This window comes from Cryptotermes secundus, unplaced genomic scaffold, assembly GCF_002891405.2.
Source record: "Cryptotermes secundus unplaced genomic scaffold, Csec_1.0 scaffold1009, whole genome shotgun sequence".
Classification (NCBI taxonomy): Eukaryota; Metazoa; Arthropoda; class Insecta; order Blattodea; family Kalotermitidae; genus Cryptotermes; species Cryptotermes secundus.
In genome coordinates this window covers 58119-75438 of record NW_019744133.1, presented here as the reverse complement: position 1 = coordinate 75438, position 17320 = coordinate 58119, and the positions used below count along the sequence as shown (strand labels likewise).

The window sequence follows — 17320 nt, the reverse complement described above, 5'->3', positions numbered from 1 at the left end:
GTAAGGACGAGTTTATGAGATTATCTTAACAACCCCAGCTTTCCTTTGAATCTGAACAGAGAAGACACTGAACTTCTAAATTAAAAGTTATGCAAGTTAGCAGCCTTTGAGAATAATTTTCCTTCGTGTTCATTGAGTGGGATGTTCGTAGATGAAATTTCAAGTTTTCACATTGTTTTAAATTTACGTTATAATTTTATGAGTTTTGACATCTGGTGTTATATGTTACTACCAACGTTTTGGAACAGTCAGCTGCGCTTCCACCCTGAAGATGTAGGCAATGGGCTCCTCAGAACTCTGTTAACCACCTACGAAATAACACGGAATCATAACCCAGAACGGTACCTTATAACCTTGGATGTTCCTTGTTTCCTATACACGTATAAGAGCATAACCGTTAAACATTGTCATAAAAATTACAGATGTGAACGCCACCTCAATTTCTCTTCGTATAATGGTTCCTGAGTTATTATCAAACGGACTAATAGTAGTATTTATTTCAGTTCTTTTGTCATCTTATTTTTTCAACATTCACCTCTCAAAAATTTCGGGAATATGTCGGATGGTTTGAACAACAATTTCTTTAGGATCGTTTTGAATAAGTTATTTTGTTCTACGCAGATATTTAAACCCAGTAATTACTTTTGAACGACGTATTAAGAAATATTGCATGATATACCAGAATATTATGGTTATATATCTTAATATTGAGTTTATTGATGACTATATACATTGGGCACACAATTACGCGTGTTTGAATGCACTGGAGCGAGGCCGACATTTTGTTCATCTTGAAGTTGAAATGGCATCTCAAGTATCGCAATGACGATCATACCGAAACATATTAAAACGAGAGAGCTGGTTTAGATGTTATTAAGGACTGGCGGACAGGCGAACAGGTGACAATGTATCTCTTTTCTTTATTCGCTTCGTGAACCTAGCTACAAAGCCGTGCTTGACGTTATTCACATGAATATTGTTCAGCGCCTTCGTACAGCAGCAACTTCTCTGACATATTTGTCATGCATGTAGTCTACACATAGTTCTGCAGGTGAAATTCAGTGATGACTACCACCTTCTGAATTATGACGCCGTTTAGTTCGATGGAAGTTCAACGACTTTAGTAGAAGCGTACTGCCTCCAACTTCAGGATAGAAGAGTAGTCCAAGTAAACATTCCTGAAGATGGATGTATTGGGTTCCTCTGAAACGCCGGCGAAGTTATACTAGACAACATTGCGTCATATTCCAGAAGATAGGACGTTTCATAGGCACCGCTGTGAGAATCTCAAATTCATTGCTTTGATTGGAGTCTGAAAATCGGTTACTGAAATTTTATTCGCCTACGCTGTCGCGCAGCTGTTAATATGGCGGCGGTAGCTGTGTGTGTCGCGTATTTTTAACCTTCAGTATCTGGGTATTTCGTTCAACCTCTGTCTTTTACGGTTCTGTTTGGGTGTCAGAATTAAATAGCGAAACCCGAATAAGGAGAAGGGAGAGTTCAGCTTCCAGCCTGCTTGTTGGTGATTACTCGCTTGGCGTACACGTTCTTGAGAACGTTGATAAACAACCAGACTACATGGCTTCATGTTATAGTCAACGCCAGGAGGTCCTCAAGGCTTCGCTTAGTGGGGGCGGAGTCCAGTTGGGTCCACTCCGCACGGCGGCCACTGATTGGCCTATTGTAGCCTGCCGCGGGTGATTATGAGGATGGAGAATTTGGTGGAATGAAGATTGGCAGGGGAAGCTGAAGTACTCGGAGAAAACCTACCCCATCGCTACTTTTTCTACCACAAATCCCACTTGACCAGCCGCGGGTTTGAACGCGGGCTGCCTCAGTGGGAAGCCAGCAACTAACCGCTTGAGCTATGGCGCGGTCTTCCTCAAGGCTTACTTCAACTGTACGCCATTAATCGAAATGTTTCCTTGGATGCAGAAACCGATCTTTTAAACATTACTATATTACACTTTTCATTGAAATTAAAGTGTATTTTATAATTTTGTTGTCAAATATTACAGTTAAGTTCACCCTTGTGCACCGCTGAAAGGTGTGAAAGTTCCATCTTGTTGCAGTTGTTGTGTTTTTGGTCATCCATCGTCTTGTTTTATTTAAATCACAGTGTTTCGGAATCTGGATTCTGTCTCCGTCTTCAGGTAAAAATCCACTCACTTGGGCGGAGTCGATCGAGCTATCGATTGGGCCCAACCGAGTGACTTCTTACCTGAAGATGGAGACAGAAATAAATTAGAAGAAGTAGAACGAATAAAACAGGAGAACTATGGATAACGTCCAAAAACAGAATAATTGTATTCATATTCCACCGTCACAAACTTTTTATTTTATTGCCTCTTATAACTTCGTATGTCACATGCAGTCAGGGACGTTTCATTTGGCCTCCCTGACAGGTAATGAGCAGGTATCGAGAGTTAGTCTTACGGGTCAGTGGTGGGAGGTGATTGAATGACCTTGACTGACCAGACGAAATTTTGCTGACTTTCGCCATTCTAAATAACCTGTTTCTACCCTGAGAATGATTATCTGACGATAAATCATTATTGCCGACGTTAGGCTGATAGCGACCATTCAGCTCACACTGCTTAAAAATAAATACAAGTTGTCACATAAATGAGAGAAATATAGCCGGCCCGAAGGTCATATTGTTCTTGACAGTCGTTCAATACTGTCAGGGCTGGAAATGGAGGGTAGACGCGGGTAGACGCACTTCGTTTGGGGAAACTGTGTCCAGTCGTCACTTCTGTCTCTCCCAACAACGATGCATGGAGGAACAAATTCACTTACATGCATTATAATAATTTCCTGGATGTGACGGCAATTTCCCCAGATTCTTCTACTGACCTGCAGCGCCTACTTCGTTCTCAACTGCAACGCCTTCCTAGTTCTGACCTGCAGCGCCTTCCTACTTCTGAACTAGAATAGTCTTCATAGTTCTGACTTCGAGCACCTACCTAGTTCTTAACTGCAGCGCCTTCCTAGTTCTCAACTGGAGCGCCTTCCTAGTTCTGAGCTGGAATAGTCTTCATAGTTCTGACCTGCAGCGCCTACCTAGTTCTCAACTGCAGCGCCTTCCTAGTTCTCAACTGGAATAGTCTTCATAGTTCTGACCTGCAGCGCCTACCTAGGTCTGAATTGGAGCGTCTCCTTGGTTCTGAACCGGAGTGTTTTCCTACTTCTGAACTGGAGCGTCCCCCTGGTTCTGAACTGGAGTACTCTTCCTAGTTCTGAACTGGAATAGAATCTCGCTAGTTCTGAACTGGAGCTTTTTCCTAGGTCTGAATTGGAGCGTCTTCCTAGTTCTGAACTGGTACGCCTTCCTATTTCTGCTTAGAGAAGAGTACGTTTTGAGTAAATGTTAATCTCTTAGGTGGTAAAATATGTTCACGGATTTTTATGGAAACCAAATGTTCGTGGCTGTTTTCGGAAGACCCCACCAGTAAACCATGCCCTGTGCCACAGGGTCACACCCAATTTCTTTAAAGCCAGATGGTCTGTTCCGTTGCAGCTGATCTCGTGCTGGAATTTTTCATGGCGCCACTGATACAGATCCCGCTCGGCTCTCGGCTTCGCTAATGATATTTGGCGAAGAGTAGAATTTTGAAGCCCTTCATTAAGGTATTTTCTTTAGCTCGCTGTTGATTCCTCGCTTTTACATGCAAATATTTCCGCCGTAACTTTGTTTTTAACGCTATCAGTCTGTATTCTCACTCTGGGCTGAGAAACAAAGATTCACGCGCATGAAAGCAAGCCTGAAAGCGGTGTACTCATTAACGCAGGATACAAAATTCGTCAAAGCGTTAAGCATACTTATCGCCGCCTTGTAGAATCTGATCAGCAAGCTATGATTTGCATCGTCTGGTAGGTTCAGAACAGCAAGTGACGTGAAGGACCTGTGGAGACACAGCAGACTACGGAGACATTGCGTGCTGTAGAGTGTGAATTAGCGGTAGCGCTGTAGTTCATTGTAGTCTCGATCTGTAAGTGTTCAATAAATCCAATTACCTATCCAAACCCTGTCTATAATCATTTAAAGGTAAAGTCATCCCTGTAACAGGCCGTGAAGGCCCATAAAGTTGTGAGACGTCGAGGCTCCCACATTTTCTCTAGACAGTCGAATCACATATGGCGGTAAGGTTGTCAGCCTTACGCGCCGGCCACCCTTTATCCCAGAGAAGTTTCCTGGTACTCATTTATTTTAGAGGCTGAGTCAACCCCGGGGCCATAATGCGCCTGGAAGGATTAGGTTAATTGAAAAAAAATCCAATGACCTCATCGGTACTTGAACACGCAACCTTCCGGCTTGTAGCATAGTACGTGAACTAACTACTTTACCGCGTGCCCCATAGTCATTTAACACGTGACAATATATATTTTGTGACCTATTTTACGACGCTTGGAGCACACGGTAGCGTAGTTGGTTGAGGCAATGTGCTACAAGCCGGAAGGTCGTGGGTTCAAGTCCCGATGAGGCCATTGGTTTTTTTTTTTCAATTGACCTAATCCTTCCAGCCGCACCATGGCCCTGAGGTCGACTCAGCGTCTAACAGAAATGAATACCAGGAATATTCTTGGGGGCTGACAGCCTTACCGCCATCTATGAGCCGATTGTCTAGAAAATGTGGGAACCTCGACGTCTCACAACCCTATGGGCCTCCACGGTCTGTTACAGGGTTATCTTTACCTTTTCTTACAACGCTTACAATATCTATCTTATACTGTATGGCATTGAATGTTAAGATGGACGATGAATGGTGAATTAAAATTATTCTGAAGGGAGCACTTGTGGCCTGATCGAGATACTTGAAAGGAATGTGGAAAACCACGAACAACTCCAGTCAATATAAACAGTATCGTGGCTGAGTTTTGGACCGAGCAACTGCTGAATACAACGCTGCAGTGTTACCTCTGGACCAGCTTGCTCAGTCGGATTGCACATTGGATCATTCCCTTGGTTCCAGAACAGGAAGTTCTTGGAAGAACTAATCGCACCCTTCCCTTCCATACGACACGGTCCAGCAGTTCCGTCTGGTGTTGAATGTGTATTCGTTACGGCGGTGAAGTTTTTACTGAGCCGTTGCCTATCAACGGTAATGGAATTTACAGACAGACTGGTGGGAGGAGTTTATGAACGCAACGAACACAGTGACCTTCACGCAAAATGATCTTTACTCTGCATACAACGCCTGACAACTGATGTAATTATAGTTTTGTATATTTAAATGTTCCTATTGTAAATTCTCATCCATTTGCATTCCATACAGAAACGTCTAAACTTTCTTGTGTGGTTTTTTACTTGATTTTTTAGTCTTTTTTGTTCTTGCTGTTTTCAGTTCTGATGGAATCACGTCTCTCAGTTGAGCATTGTTATTCTTAGAATATGGCCCGTTGGGGCCCAGGCAATGTAAATAGAAGTTATGTAAAATGCTAACATCTCCATCCCAAACATCGAAAACCTTGTCTCTGGTTCCATTTAGAAGAAGAAAACAATTATCTAAAGAAAACGGCATACTGTTTTGTATATACGTACGGTATATGGATTGTTGGAATTTCTCTTGAGGAATTTCTTCCTTTATATTTAAGTTTTGTTACGTAGTTCCCATAAAGCGAAGTCCTTTCAGCTATAGGCGTATGACATCTGTGTGACGTCACTGGTAAGCATATTTCAGGTATACCTACTGGTCCTCAGTCGGCCTGTTCCAATAGCATGTTTACTGTGAGGCTTCCCACCGCCCGGGTCCGATCATGTGGGATTTGTGGTGGACAAAGTGGCGGTGGGGCAGGTTTTCTCCGAGTACTTCTGTTTCCCCTGCAAATCTTCATTCCACCAATTGCTCCACAATCACCCTCACCTATCACCTGGGGCTGATACAATAGGCCAGTAGTGGCCGCAGTACCAAGTGAACTCGGTCTTACCTCACTGTGTATCATGTATAACGTCTGCTTATTGGGGAATACGCTGGGTAGAATGTTGAAGGGTTCCCAATATTTCGGCAGACATTACAGTTGCCGTCTTCAGGGTTGTTGGCTTTGGAAGAGAGTTGGTTAAGCCTTGATTGGTTGGTGCAGAGGGGAGTGGGGCTATAAAATAGGGAACTTCAGCGAGGTTAATGAAAGGGGGCGATGGATTGTGTAACTGTTCGAATGGTATAAATTAACAAGATAAGTTATGCTGTCAGTAGTTAGAAGTGACATGGGTAATAAACACTGTGGAAATCTTGTATCTTGGTATTTGATGAACTTCACAGAGCTAAGTGGTTCTTGAGAAGCTACTATTTGCTTACTGACTCAAGAAATTGCTAGAATTTTGTGAATCCATAGGATCGTTACCGTGTTCACAAACCCCTCCCCCCCCACTGGTCCCTATTCTGAGCAAGATGATTATAGTTCACATGTAACCTTCCTGAAATTATCCTCTCACCTAAGCCTGTTTTTTTTAGTGATCTCCTGCTCTCACACTCTTGTACCAGAACATTATACACTTCACTTCCATGCTTACTACGAGAGGGAGAGTCAGTAAATATGTCACAAATGGAAGTTAAACAGCTGTAATGGATGCACTAGGTTTTCTATATGTATCACAAGGTAGCAGCACAGCCCAGCTTCATGGTAGTCTACGTAGGAGAAGCGCATGCTCATGTTCAGAGGCTGGTTTCAGTAGTCAAAATGGCGATCTTGCTTGGAGGTTTGTGCCACCGAAGAGCAGCGTTCTTTTGTGGTCAAAAGGACTAAATGCAAAGGATATTCATAAAGAAATGTTTCCTGTTCGCGGTTGGAAGTGTTTGTCGCGTAAAGTGATTCACGGTTGGGTGGCAGCATGTCTTCCAAAAACCTGCAAGCCTTGTTTAAAGTAAACTTTTGTTGAATACAAAGCAGCGCTCAGAATCAAAATTTATCTTCCAGGTTCGTAGCCTTAACTAATGAGTCACTTCAACCAATCATGTGAAGTTTTACATAGAAGCAGACCATGCGCATTCTTAGACTTTTGTATGAAGCATTTTATGTATGTCAACAATTCACATATAGGACGAGTATGAAGCTGAATTGTAATCTTCATTAAGTTGAATGAAATTACATTTGTAGGATTTGAGGTTTGCACAGCGGTGGTTATATAAGACTGTGTAGGCCGTTGAAAATAAACCTACGTTTCGGAGGCACATATCGCTTCCGTCTTCAGGGTCTAATAATAAACCAAGCAATAAACTAAAGTGAAATTTTAAATTGAAACTTAGAAATTTTTAAACCGCCCTTTGCCTTGAAACTTGTTACCATAATCAATAAAATAATGTATTCGATTTTTTTTTTAATTTTGCTTGCGTTTCTTTAATATTTATGAGCTTCATTGATAACCCATTTTATGTCAAATGCTACTGGGTCACCATTAGACAAATTCTTATTGCACCCTCACGTCGCATTGTCATGACAGGAATTGCCTTGTGGAATTGTTAAGTTTTTATTTTTATGTAATTTATAGTAATATTACACTCAGTATGTTTTATTCTGTGTGTTACATTTGATTATTTCATTCATTTTTGTGGATGGCATTAAGTGGAAGATACATTTCATCCCTCATTCAGGATAGGGAAAGCCCGTAACTGAGTGGCAAGTGAGAATGGCCGGCCTCTGAACGTGCCTGGATGGTGTTTCAAGTGTACAGGCGACATGGCAGCGCAGTCAATCATGCACACAGGACAAGGGGGGTGCTGGAAGGGTAAAGTGAAGTGTAGTTACGTCACTTAGAGCCCCCTCTACACCTGTCAGTATCCGGTACCATTCCTTGTCGGTGGCGGATTGGCCATTCCAATTCTCCATAATAGGTTTTAACGTCATTTCAAACATTGCTACCTAATGGATTCTGTTGGGTTTATTTTGCCTAGTTTTGTTTAACTGTTGGCTGCGGCAATAGGGGATAGAGTACTGATTACTTTTTCATAACCTATAACTAAGCAATACGTCACTCGCATTATCTATGGACAGCGTGTAAATGGACGAAAGGCAGATTACAGAACGAACTGAAAACATATCTCGCAGCGCTTGCTGTCCCGTAATACTGTAGCGTATAGAGACGTTTTTAGGCAACGGATCGCTAAACACGTTCCCGCGGCAAAGGAGGTGCTGTTGGAAAGGCGCTTTCTACTCTCTCCATGCAAAGGAGTTATAATGAGGACAATTGAAGCAAGAAATTATAGAACGCCCTGTCAGGATTTTTATCCATGTTATTGCTTGCCGCTTTCCACGGTTAATCACCGCTCACTGGTCTAAGGGATTCACATGAACTGTACCTTTGCACGTGATATTTCGTGCGTCTTATTGCTGGGTTACTCTTGTTCTCTGTTGCAACAGATAGAAATTGTATGAAGCAGTCTTAGGGCCAACCTCTTTCCTGTCCCCTCCCTTCCCCGGCAGACCAATAGGAAGCCACCTTTTAATTTTTTTTTTTTTTTTCCAGTTTAAGTACCCCGCCAACATTGAGGAACCCCAAAATATTGCTTTTCCTCATTGCTTCATAACCATTTGTCCTAGCGTCCTACCCCGCGTGGTTACAAAAACGAAATAGAAGTGCCCTAATCACACTCTATATCTGTACTTTACGTCTTGAGACGCGGCAGGCGAAAAGTAAACTTATCCCCGTGCTTAACTAATTAAGCACTACGCCATGAAAACGTGTGCTTTCAGCATTTCGTTGGTGAGTGGTCACCTTCACGCTTCGGCCGCTTTACTCCCATTGTAAGAGCCCCCGGTACCAGTTGGATAGGATGCTGGGTGGATCCCACAACTGGTGTGGATGACGTGGAGATGAGATAAATCTTGCCTATACCGGGACTTGAACTCCGACCCCTCGGCCGTCCATCCCGTGGCCAGCCGCTATCCCTGCTCCCGCATTCCACATGTTCAATTAAAAGTAGGAAAGTAAAAATGTCAGTAAACACATAACCGGCAGACACAGAGGGTAACAGGTAAGTTCCGAATCTGAATTTCACTTCCCATTTGTGGTAAAGTACACGAATTGTCAGTGTCCGGGATTCCGTGACTGAGAATAACGGCTTCTGGGTTGGATTATTCGATTTATGAATACTTATGTTACAATCTCTCTTAATCACAATCAATCACAGCTTTACCGCTAATCCACCCACCTCACAAATCAGTAGTACATGATCCGTTCTCGTTCTCGTACTCAAAACTGAACTCACAGTTATTCTGGGATAACGGGTTAGCGCAGTCGGTATAGCTGCACGACCGAGGGGTCGGAGTTCGAGTCCCGGTGGGGGCAAGAATTTCCTCTTCTCAAAGTCGTCCACCCAACCTCCTACCTAATGGGTATCGGGGGCATTTTCCCCTGGAGTAAAGTAGCAGTGGCGTGAAGCTGACAACATCCAACCAGCGACGAGATCAAGAAAACGTAGATCTATAGATGCACTCCCCCATACGCCTTCGTGGCGCAGTGCTTAATTAGTTAATCACAGGGACAACTCTACTCCAAGTCAAAGTCACATTGCAACTGACGGTCAGTCAGTCAGTCAGTAAGTGCTGGTGTCGAGCCCCGTCTGGGGCTCATGACCAGATATTTATTACTGTTGAACGTTACGGTTTTGTTTTTTGTGGGACTACCTCTCTGACGAGAGGTCGGGTATGTCCTTTTTACATGCTACTGGCCCTTTCCAGCGCAGTCTTTCTCAAGTCCGAGTCCCTTGGTACTCGCAACCATATTTTACTGTCTCAGATTTGAGACTTCCCTTTTCGTCGCCTCCTACGACTCGCAGGGTCACGGTGGAGGTATTCAACCCCGCCTCCACACTGGAGGACAACTCTAATTTTAATTTTACCGCGTTATATATCTGCTGCACGGACCACAGAAAACACAGCTCCTATTGTTGCGTGTTCACTGGAACGTGTATACTGAGTCTTTGCCGAACAATGGCCATATTTGTCACAGTATTTAGTAGTTGAAGGGGCTTGGTCATACTGGAGGGCCAGTTCGCCTGTGATACATATGAGGGCTGTGTACTGCCGCAACATGGCAGACGGCAGATGGACTGGAAGGCAGGCAGGCTGGACATGGAGAACAATTTGGATGTTAATAGCTGAGCAGGACAACTGTACCATTATGTCTGTCTCCCCCGCACGCGGTGAATGCTATCAACCTCTAATTGAAAGAGGACAAAGAGTGTGCGGCGTGTCACGCGAGTTTAAACTCATCACGTGTGTATTTCGTTCTGTTGCAGGAAGCCATAGCACTGTTGGATCCGATGACCAATGACCCAGTTAACTTCGTTCGCCAGGGTGCGCTGATAGCATCTGCCATGATCCTTATACAGCAGACAGAACACACTTGTCCAAAGGTAAGATACTGAGCAATAATGCCTCGGACTTGAATTCTGGAGGTATCTGGTTTCAATCTCGTAGACACCCACTATCCTGGCGTATTTGAAAATAAAGGTTCATCGAAAGCTTTTGAAAATGAGAGATGATATAGGGCGCGGCTTACGCTGTGTTTTCAAGAATTGTTTAAGGTGTAGGTTTGTCCGTGCATACTTCCGGGAAGTCTATAAGATTTCCATCCGGAAAGTGTAGCAGCAGTCGGCTCAGAACATTACTGAATATTTCGTCACTGTACTGGAACTTCAGCAGCGTATTGTAGAGAGGCTGTGAAGCTATTTAGGTTCCTGCTGCCACCGTAGAGCCTCATAGGGACCTGCAACAGTGCGCAGAACTGCACTTCTCGTGACTGTACAGGAACATTTTATAGCTTACTGTAGGTGTAGAGAGGCTGTAAAGCTACTTAGGTTCCTGCCGACACCGTACAGCCTGATAGGGACCTGCAACAGTGTGCAGAACTGTGTTTCTCGTAATTGTAGAGGACTATAAAAGGTACCGTTTTCTGGGTTGTAACACTCTGTAGTCCAGTAGAGGTCCTCCGACGTTTCGGACGAACGTACTGCCTCTTATCAGCTTGCCCCGCTCCTCTTGCTGGTTTCTTGTTTGTCATTACTATATTCCCCTAGAAAATAAACGAAAATTTATGAACGCGATACGAACTGAATGGAGTGTTTGAAAGTAGTGCCCTCTTTGTAACAAGTGTATCGGCACGGGGACCTGTAGATTATAATGTGAGAATTAAACGTGTGTTTGACTGAGAGGAGGAACTGAAGAAACCTAAAAGGAACTCAGATTTGAAAGGTTGTAATTCCGTTTCACTCTCCTCCCTTCTTTTTAATTTCTCTGCCACACTGTTTTATCGGTTTCCTCTTGCAATCCCTTGCTTTGTTTTGCATCAGCTGTTTGTTGACAAACTTCAGTGAAGCATAACACCGAAATAGAAATGAAATAACCCCCATCGCCCTTTTTACATAATGTTATTTTGCTGTTGCTTTAAACTCGTCTCATTAAATTTGCATTTAGTTTGTTGTTCATGTATTGTTCTTAACAGACTTTGCTGTGGGAACCGAATGTTTTTAGTCGTCATTAGCGTTTATGTAGAGGCCAGTTGGCAGAATATTGATGGGACTAATGCGCTAATGTTGACGATAACCCTGCGTGCTTTTATTTTTGTAATATGTTTAGTTTTCACAGCATGTAGTCTTCTAGTATTTTAAATCTAGCCATATTTCCACCGTCAGTGATAGCTAATGCATGCCCATAGGCCAGAAGCAATATGAAGGAAGTTATACCCGGCTTAATTATGATGTTTTGGGGCCCATAAAGGCGGGATATTTCCTTGGTAACTGGGCGGCTGTTCGCTTCCCAAGATGGACTTATCGCCATGGAGATAGTTTAAGAATGAATACTGGTTATGCTGAGATCTTAGGTGGCACATCTGTTATGCAACTTCTAAAGAAAGTCGTAAATTTTTTTCTTTTTGTCCATATGGGACCTCATTGTGCCTCAGTAAAATTCCACAGCCCACCCCTCAGTTAACATCATGTAGAATTTATAAAAAAAATTCACAGTAATAGCACAAAATAGCCGATCATAGTGGCCGCGCTGTCTTAGGCATGATATGGTTTTTAGTAGTACGTAAAAAAAATTGGAAGTAAATAAAAATGTTTTTAAAAATTGCGACAGAAATAACGATGTTCGTTGGTGTCTGGCAGTTTTGTTTCCTTCCACCCATCCGTGGTTCTACAGCCCTTTTGTTGAACCTTGGCCGCTTTTCCAGTTTCTTGATCTTTTTCACAGACGGTAGGACCCCTCGGACGGGAGATTAGCCCGTCGCGAGGCCGCTAGCTGCACACAGGAAAGCACAAACATAGAACAATAGAACACAGACATCCATGCATCAAGTTGGATTTGAACCCACGATCGCAGTGTTTGAGCGGGCGAAGACAGTTCATGCCTTACACCGCGCAGTCACTGTGATCGGCATTTGTATTCTTCGCTAAGTATAATTAGAATGACCAAGTCAAGGAGAGTGAGATGGGCAGGGCATGTAACACGATTGAGGGAAGAGGAATGCATATAGGACAGTTGTGGGAAAGTCAGAAGAAACGAAAGCACTAGGAAGACGAAAACGTAGGTTGGTGGTTAATATTAAAATGGATCTTAGAGAGATGGAGTGGGATAGTGTGGACTGGATTGATCTGGCTCACCATAGGGACCATTGGAGGGCTCTTGTGAACAGGGTAATGAATCATCGGGTACCATAAAATCCTGGGAAGTTCTTGAATAGTTACCCAACTGGCGGCTTGTCGAGAAGGGCTCAGCTCCTTGAAGTTGGTTATAGTGTAGTTATGCACTGAGAGGTCTGATTTTGATTTTGCATTGCTATTTCAGCAGAAAAAATGGCCCTTTCAAGTGGATATTAATTGTGCGTTAGACTTGACTGTCCTTATCTCAGTTCTTGCTTGACACTTCATACTGAGCTGACTGGTCTCGAGGGTGGGATAATGTCTGTTGGGGGGAGGGGGATGAACAGTTTTGCTTGGTCTGATGTAGGAAGTAAGTCAACGGCTTTCCATGCATTCAGACCTCCGTCTACCGGGACATAATGATGTGGTGGGTGTAAACATTTCAAATTTGCGTGCACAGTGGCATGGAAACATCAGTTGTTCTGAGTGACCAGGGGCCACACTGATTGATGTTTTTAATTTAAATATTGACGTTTCTCTTTGTACACTCGTGTATGTGGTATTTGCAGTGGATAGAATTGCAACTTTAATATAAGTGTCCTCTGTTTTTGATTATTTTGCAAAAACTCAAAAGAGATAGGTTTTTATTTTATTTCTGTCCTGCAAAGCATATGTTAGGATAGTATATCGAATGAGACTGCAGAGAGCTTCCATCCCACTCCATTTACGTCTCCGTGAGTTGAGATTACAGTAAATGTTCAAATACGCGTTTCTCCTGTATATTGACCTTCGAAAACAGGGTACCTTGGGGAAAGGTTTTACCTAAGAGGGATGAACTAACGGGTAGCTGAAGAAAACTGCATAATGAGGAGTGTCATAATTTGTACTCCGCACCAGGTGTTCGAATGGCCAAATCCGGAGGGCGGGGCATGCAACACGCCCTGGCAAGCATGCATAAGAATTTCGATGAGAAACCCAGAAGAAAGGAGACTACTAGGAAGCTATTCGCTTCTGAAGGAGAACTCGGCTCGTTGGGGTTACTTAATTTGTTAATTATATTCGGGTTTCTTCATAATTAGGCCTCTTTTTCAGCACAAATATTATGTTTCTGAACATTTGTAATTGGCCTTGCGGCTGTTGACTCGGCACATAAATTTATTTAAACTGATACAAAATAGATGCATGTTTCGAAGTTTTACTGTCCTTCATTGTAGTCACCAGCATTGTGTACAACCCGTTGCTAGCGATGTGGAAGTCGTAGGATACCTTTAGCAGTGCCTGTTGTGTTGATAGTTCGAATGGAGCGGTCTGCTGCCTGAAGAATCTCTGGAACAGCTCTGAAGCGAATGCCACGAAGTGATTCCCACATCTTAGGAATCAAGTTGAAGTCACAAGGGCTTAAGTCCAGGGAGTACGGTGGATGGTACAGCACTTCCCGGCCCCATCGCTCGAACAAATCAGCCACAGCTTGTGCTGCATGCGGCAGAGCACTGTCCTGCAAAATGATGGGTTGGTTCTGCAGAAAGCGTCGCCGCTTCTTTCTTCTGACGAACTCTTGATTTTCATACGCCATTCATTCGATTGGCGTTTCATTTGTGGCTCATACGATTTGACCCATGTCTCATCCAGCGTAATGATACTGCGTAAGAAAGCCTCTCCTTTGCGCTCATAGCGCTCCAAGTGGTTACGAGCAGCGTCGTATCGTAGCCATTTCTGCATTTCCGTCAAATCATGCGGAACCCATCGTGATGCAATTTTCTCAGAATTTCCTTCAGAATGTGAAGCACAGTCGCATGTGCTGATCCTGTCTCTCGGGCCAGCTCACGAATCGTATGGCGGTGATCACTCTCCAGTAACGCGGAAAGGGCATACACTTCTTCTTCACTGACACTAGGACGACCTGGCCGACGCATGTCTGCCACATTTTGATGTCCCTCATTGAAGGCTTTTACCCACCTTGCCACTGTTCTGTAAGGCAATGCAGATTTCCCGCAAGCCTCTTGAATACCTTTATGACACTGTCGTGCTGTACGGCCTCTGGCACATTCAATTTTTATCCAACTCCGCTGTTCCTGTTTCGAAAACATCTTGACAACACTACATTAGACCGCCAGCTAACACGAGGCCCTGTTCTTCTCGTCACTGCGCATGCGGGTGATATGGGAAGGGAGAGTGCATTTGCTCTGAGGTATGGTAGGTATGTAACTAACTTGTATAAGCGACATTATTTGGTTCCTTGCATGGCGTCTCTACAGCAGTGTTGCCACTATCAAAGTTCCAACACTCATAATAAAGAATTGAATTGAATTATCCATCATCTTGTTTTGAATTAAAACACAACGTTTCGGAGACTGGATTCTGTCTCCATCTTCAGGTAAAACCTACTCAGTTGGGCCCAATCGATAGAGCTAGTTCCTATCTTCGGACCCTGACATTTTATATCATTGCTGTAAAGGGGTCGTGGAGATTTGAAGTGGAATACAAGACAAATGCCTTACCAAGGAAGCTCTGGATGGGCTCGGTGACTTCAAAGTAGGAGGGCAAATTATTCAAACTGTGAAATATGCAGATGANTTTTTACCAGCAAATTGGACTTAAATTTGAGGAAGAAACTAGTGAAATGCTACATTTGGAGCATAGCTCTGTATGGGGCTGAAACATGGACACTTAGGGCAGTAGATCAGAAACATCTGGAAAGTTTCGAAATGTGGTGTTGGAGAAGAATGGAGAAGATCAGTTGGACCGATTATGTGAGAAATGAAGAAGTGTTAATCAGAGTCAGTGAGCAGAGGAATATCCTACATGAAATAAGAAAACGGAAGGCTAATTGGATTGGTCATGTTTTACGCAGACACTGCCTTCTGAAAGAAGCTATCGAAGGAAAGATAGATGGGCGGATAGAAGTGACAAGAAGATGAGGATGAAGACGTAAGAAGATGCTGGATGACCTTGGGGACAGAAGAGGATACTGTCATTTGAAGGAGAAAGCTCTAGATCGCATTAAGTGGAGGAACTGTTTTGAAAGAGACTGTGGACCTGTCGTCTTGACAGATTACTGATGATGATGATGATGATGATGACAAGACAAGAAGGAGTGAAGAGACTCGCATTCTGCTTCAAGCCTGTGAATTTCGTCCGTCTGGTAAGCGATGCGCAGAAGACAAGGATGAAACGTGGAGGGAGAAGTAACAATATTTGAAGTCGGAAGAGACGACTCACCTAATCCATGGAGTGATGATGACACTAATAAGTTCATTGTTTTTCCAGACGAAGAGAAGCTTAATAAATCTAACCATTAATAAATTGTGCTAAGAATTTTTAAGGACATATTAATTCTGTAGGTCACTGCTTTCATACTTCGTGATGTTCTGGGTGTCAGTTCATTTTATACAGCGTTTGAGTTAGTTTGTTTAAGGTACTTTTTGATTTACACATATTTTATAATGTTCCATTTGTTCATAAAACAGTGGTAAACAGTTTCTGTATCGCTTGGTCAGGCTCGCCAGTAGACATCCCTTTTTATGTATGCTTACAGCTGAGAGACGAGATACATCAGTCAATATAGCGACGGGCTGGACGGTCGGGGTTCGATTCCCGGCAGGCGCAAGAGAATTTTTTTTTGTACTCCATAGCCTTCAGACCTGCTCTGTGGCCCACCCATCCTCCTATCCAATGTGTACCGGGGCTCTTTCTCTGGGGGTAAAGCCTCCAGCTGACTACTCATCTCCATCTAGTGCCGAGATTAAGAAAGGTGGAGCTATACCTCAACTCCCTCCTACATCTTCATTTCATACTTTACCTATAATCTTAATTTTACATTAGGGGTCTTCATGCCACACGATCCTGTTATAACATCCAGTACTGAAAAATACAAAGTACACATTTATTTAGACGGCTCATCTGAATAAGAATTTTTCATTAACATTAAGACAAACAGATTATTGTTGATGCTGGCTGTCTTGACTGAACTTTTCATTTATTTTCTTCAGCTCCTCCAGGATATTATGTAAAATTAGGCCACGACTGATTCCTGCTGCATCATTTCCAGTTCACGAATTATCCAATCGTTTGACACTGTCTGAGCTACTGACAGCATAATTAAGTATCTCTCCATATATAGAAAAGTTTGAAAGGCATGAGATTTGTCATTGTCATTACACAGTTTCATTTTACCATAGCAACGAACTATGAGCTTTAACGTGTTGCATGAATGTGAGTTGCATAGCATGTCACGACTGGAGGAGCAGTGTCAGTTCTGTGGGTATTGATAATATTTTTTGCACGAATATGTGAAGCATAATACACCATATGAAGGAGACAGTTTATGATTGACTATTTGTACATGTTATTAACGGCAGATTGCAGTAAACGCCAGCATAGATGTAATCATTGAACGATATGCAGTTGAAGAATAATGCAGGAGAAAGCATGGGAAGTTAATAACAGTACAGACACTCATATAATAAATGATGAGACTTCTCACTGAATTCTCAGTTGGTTTTACATTAGGAAACAAAGAATTTATTTATCATGTACTAATTTTTCTGCTGTCTCATAATCCATAATATCTCCATCTTTATGTGTGGTTTGTAATGATCAGAGTTGAGATCTTCATCCAATTTGTGCCACAGTTGAGTAGATGGCTGTACAGATGGAGAGAATTCAAGAAAGAATTTCTTTTAGCATGTGACTTCCCCCCTCAGATGTGACAACTTTACCCTTTACCCTTACACATTTTAGTA

The 17320-nt window shown here is 42.9% G+C and overlaps 1 protein-coding gene across 1 annotated transcript in view; it reads left to right on the top strand.

Annotated features, from left to right (window-relative positions):
- Positions 1 to 17320, top strand: part of LOC111874562 (26S proteasome non-ATPase regulatory subunit 1) — a 38792-nt gene that overhangs the window by 11717 nt on the left and 9755 nt on the right. The window contains exon 2 of the mRNA XM_033755504.1: positions 10236 to 10352. Within this exon, the coding sequence (XP_033611395.1) occupies positions 10236 to 10352 (117 nt within the window). The remainder of the gene's footprint in view (positions 1 to 10235; positions 10353 to 17320) is intronic.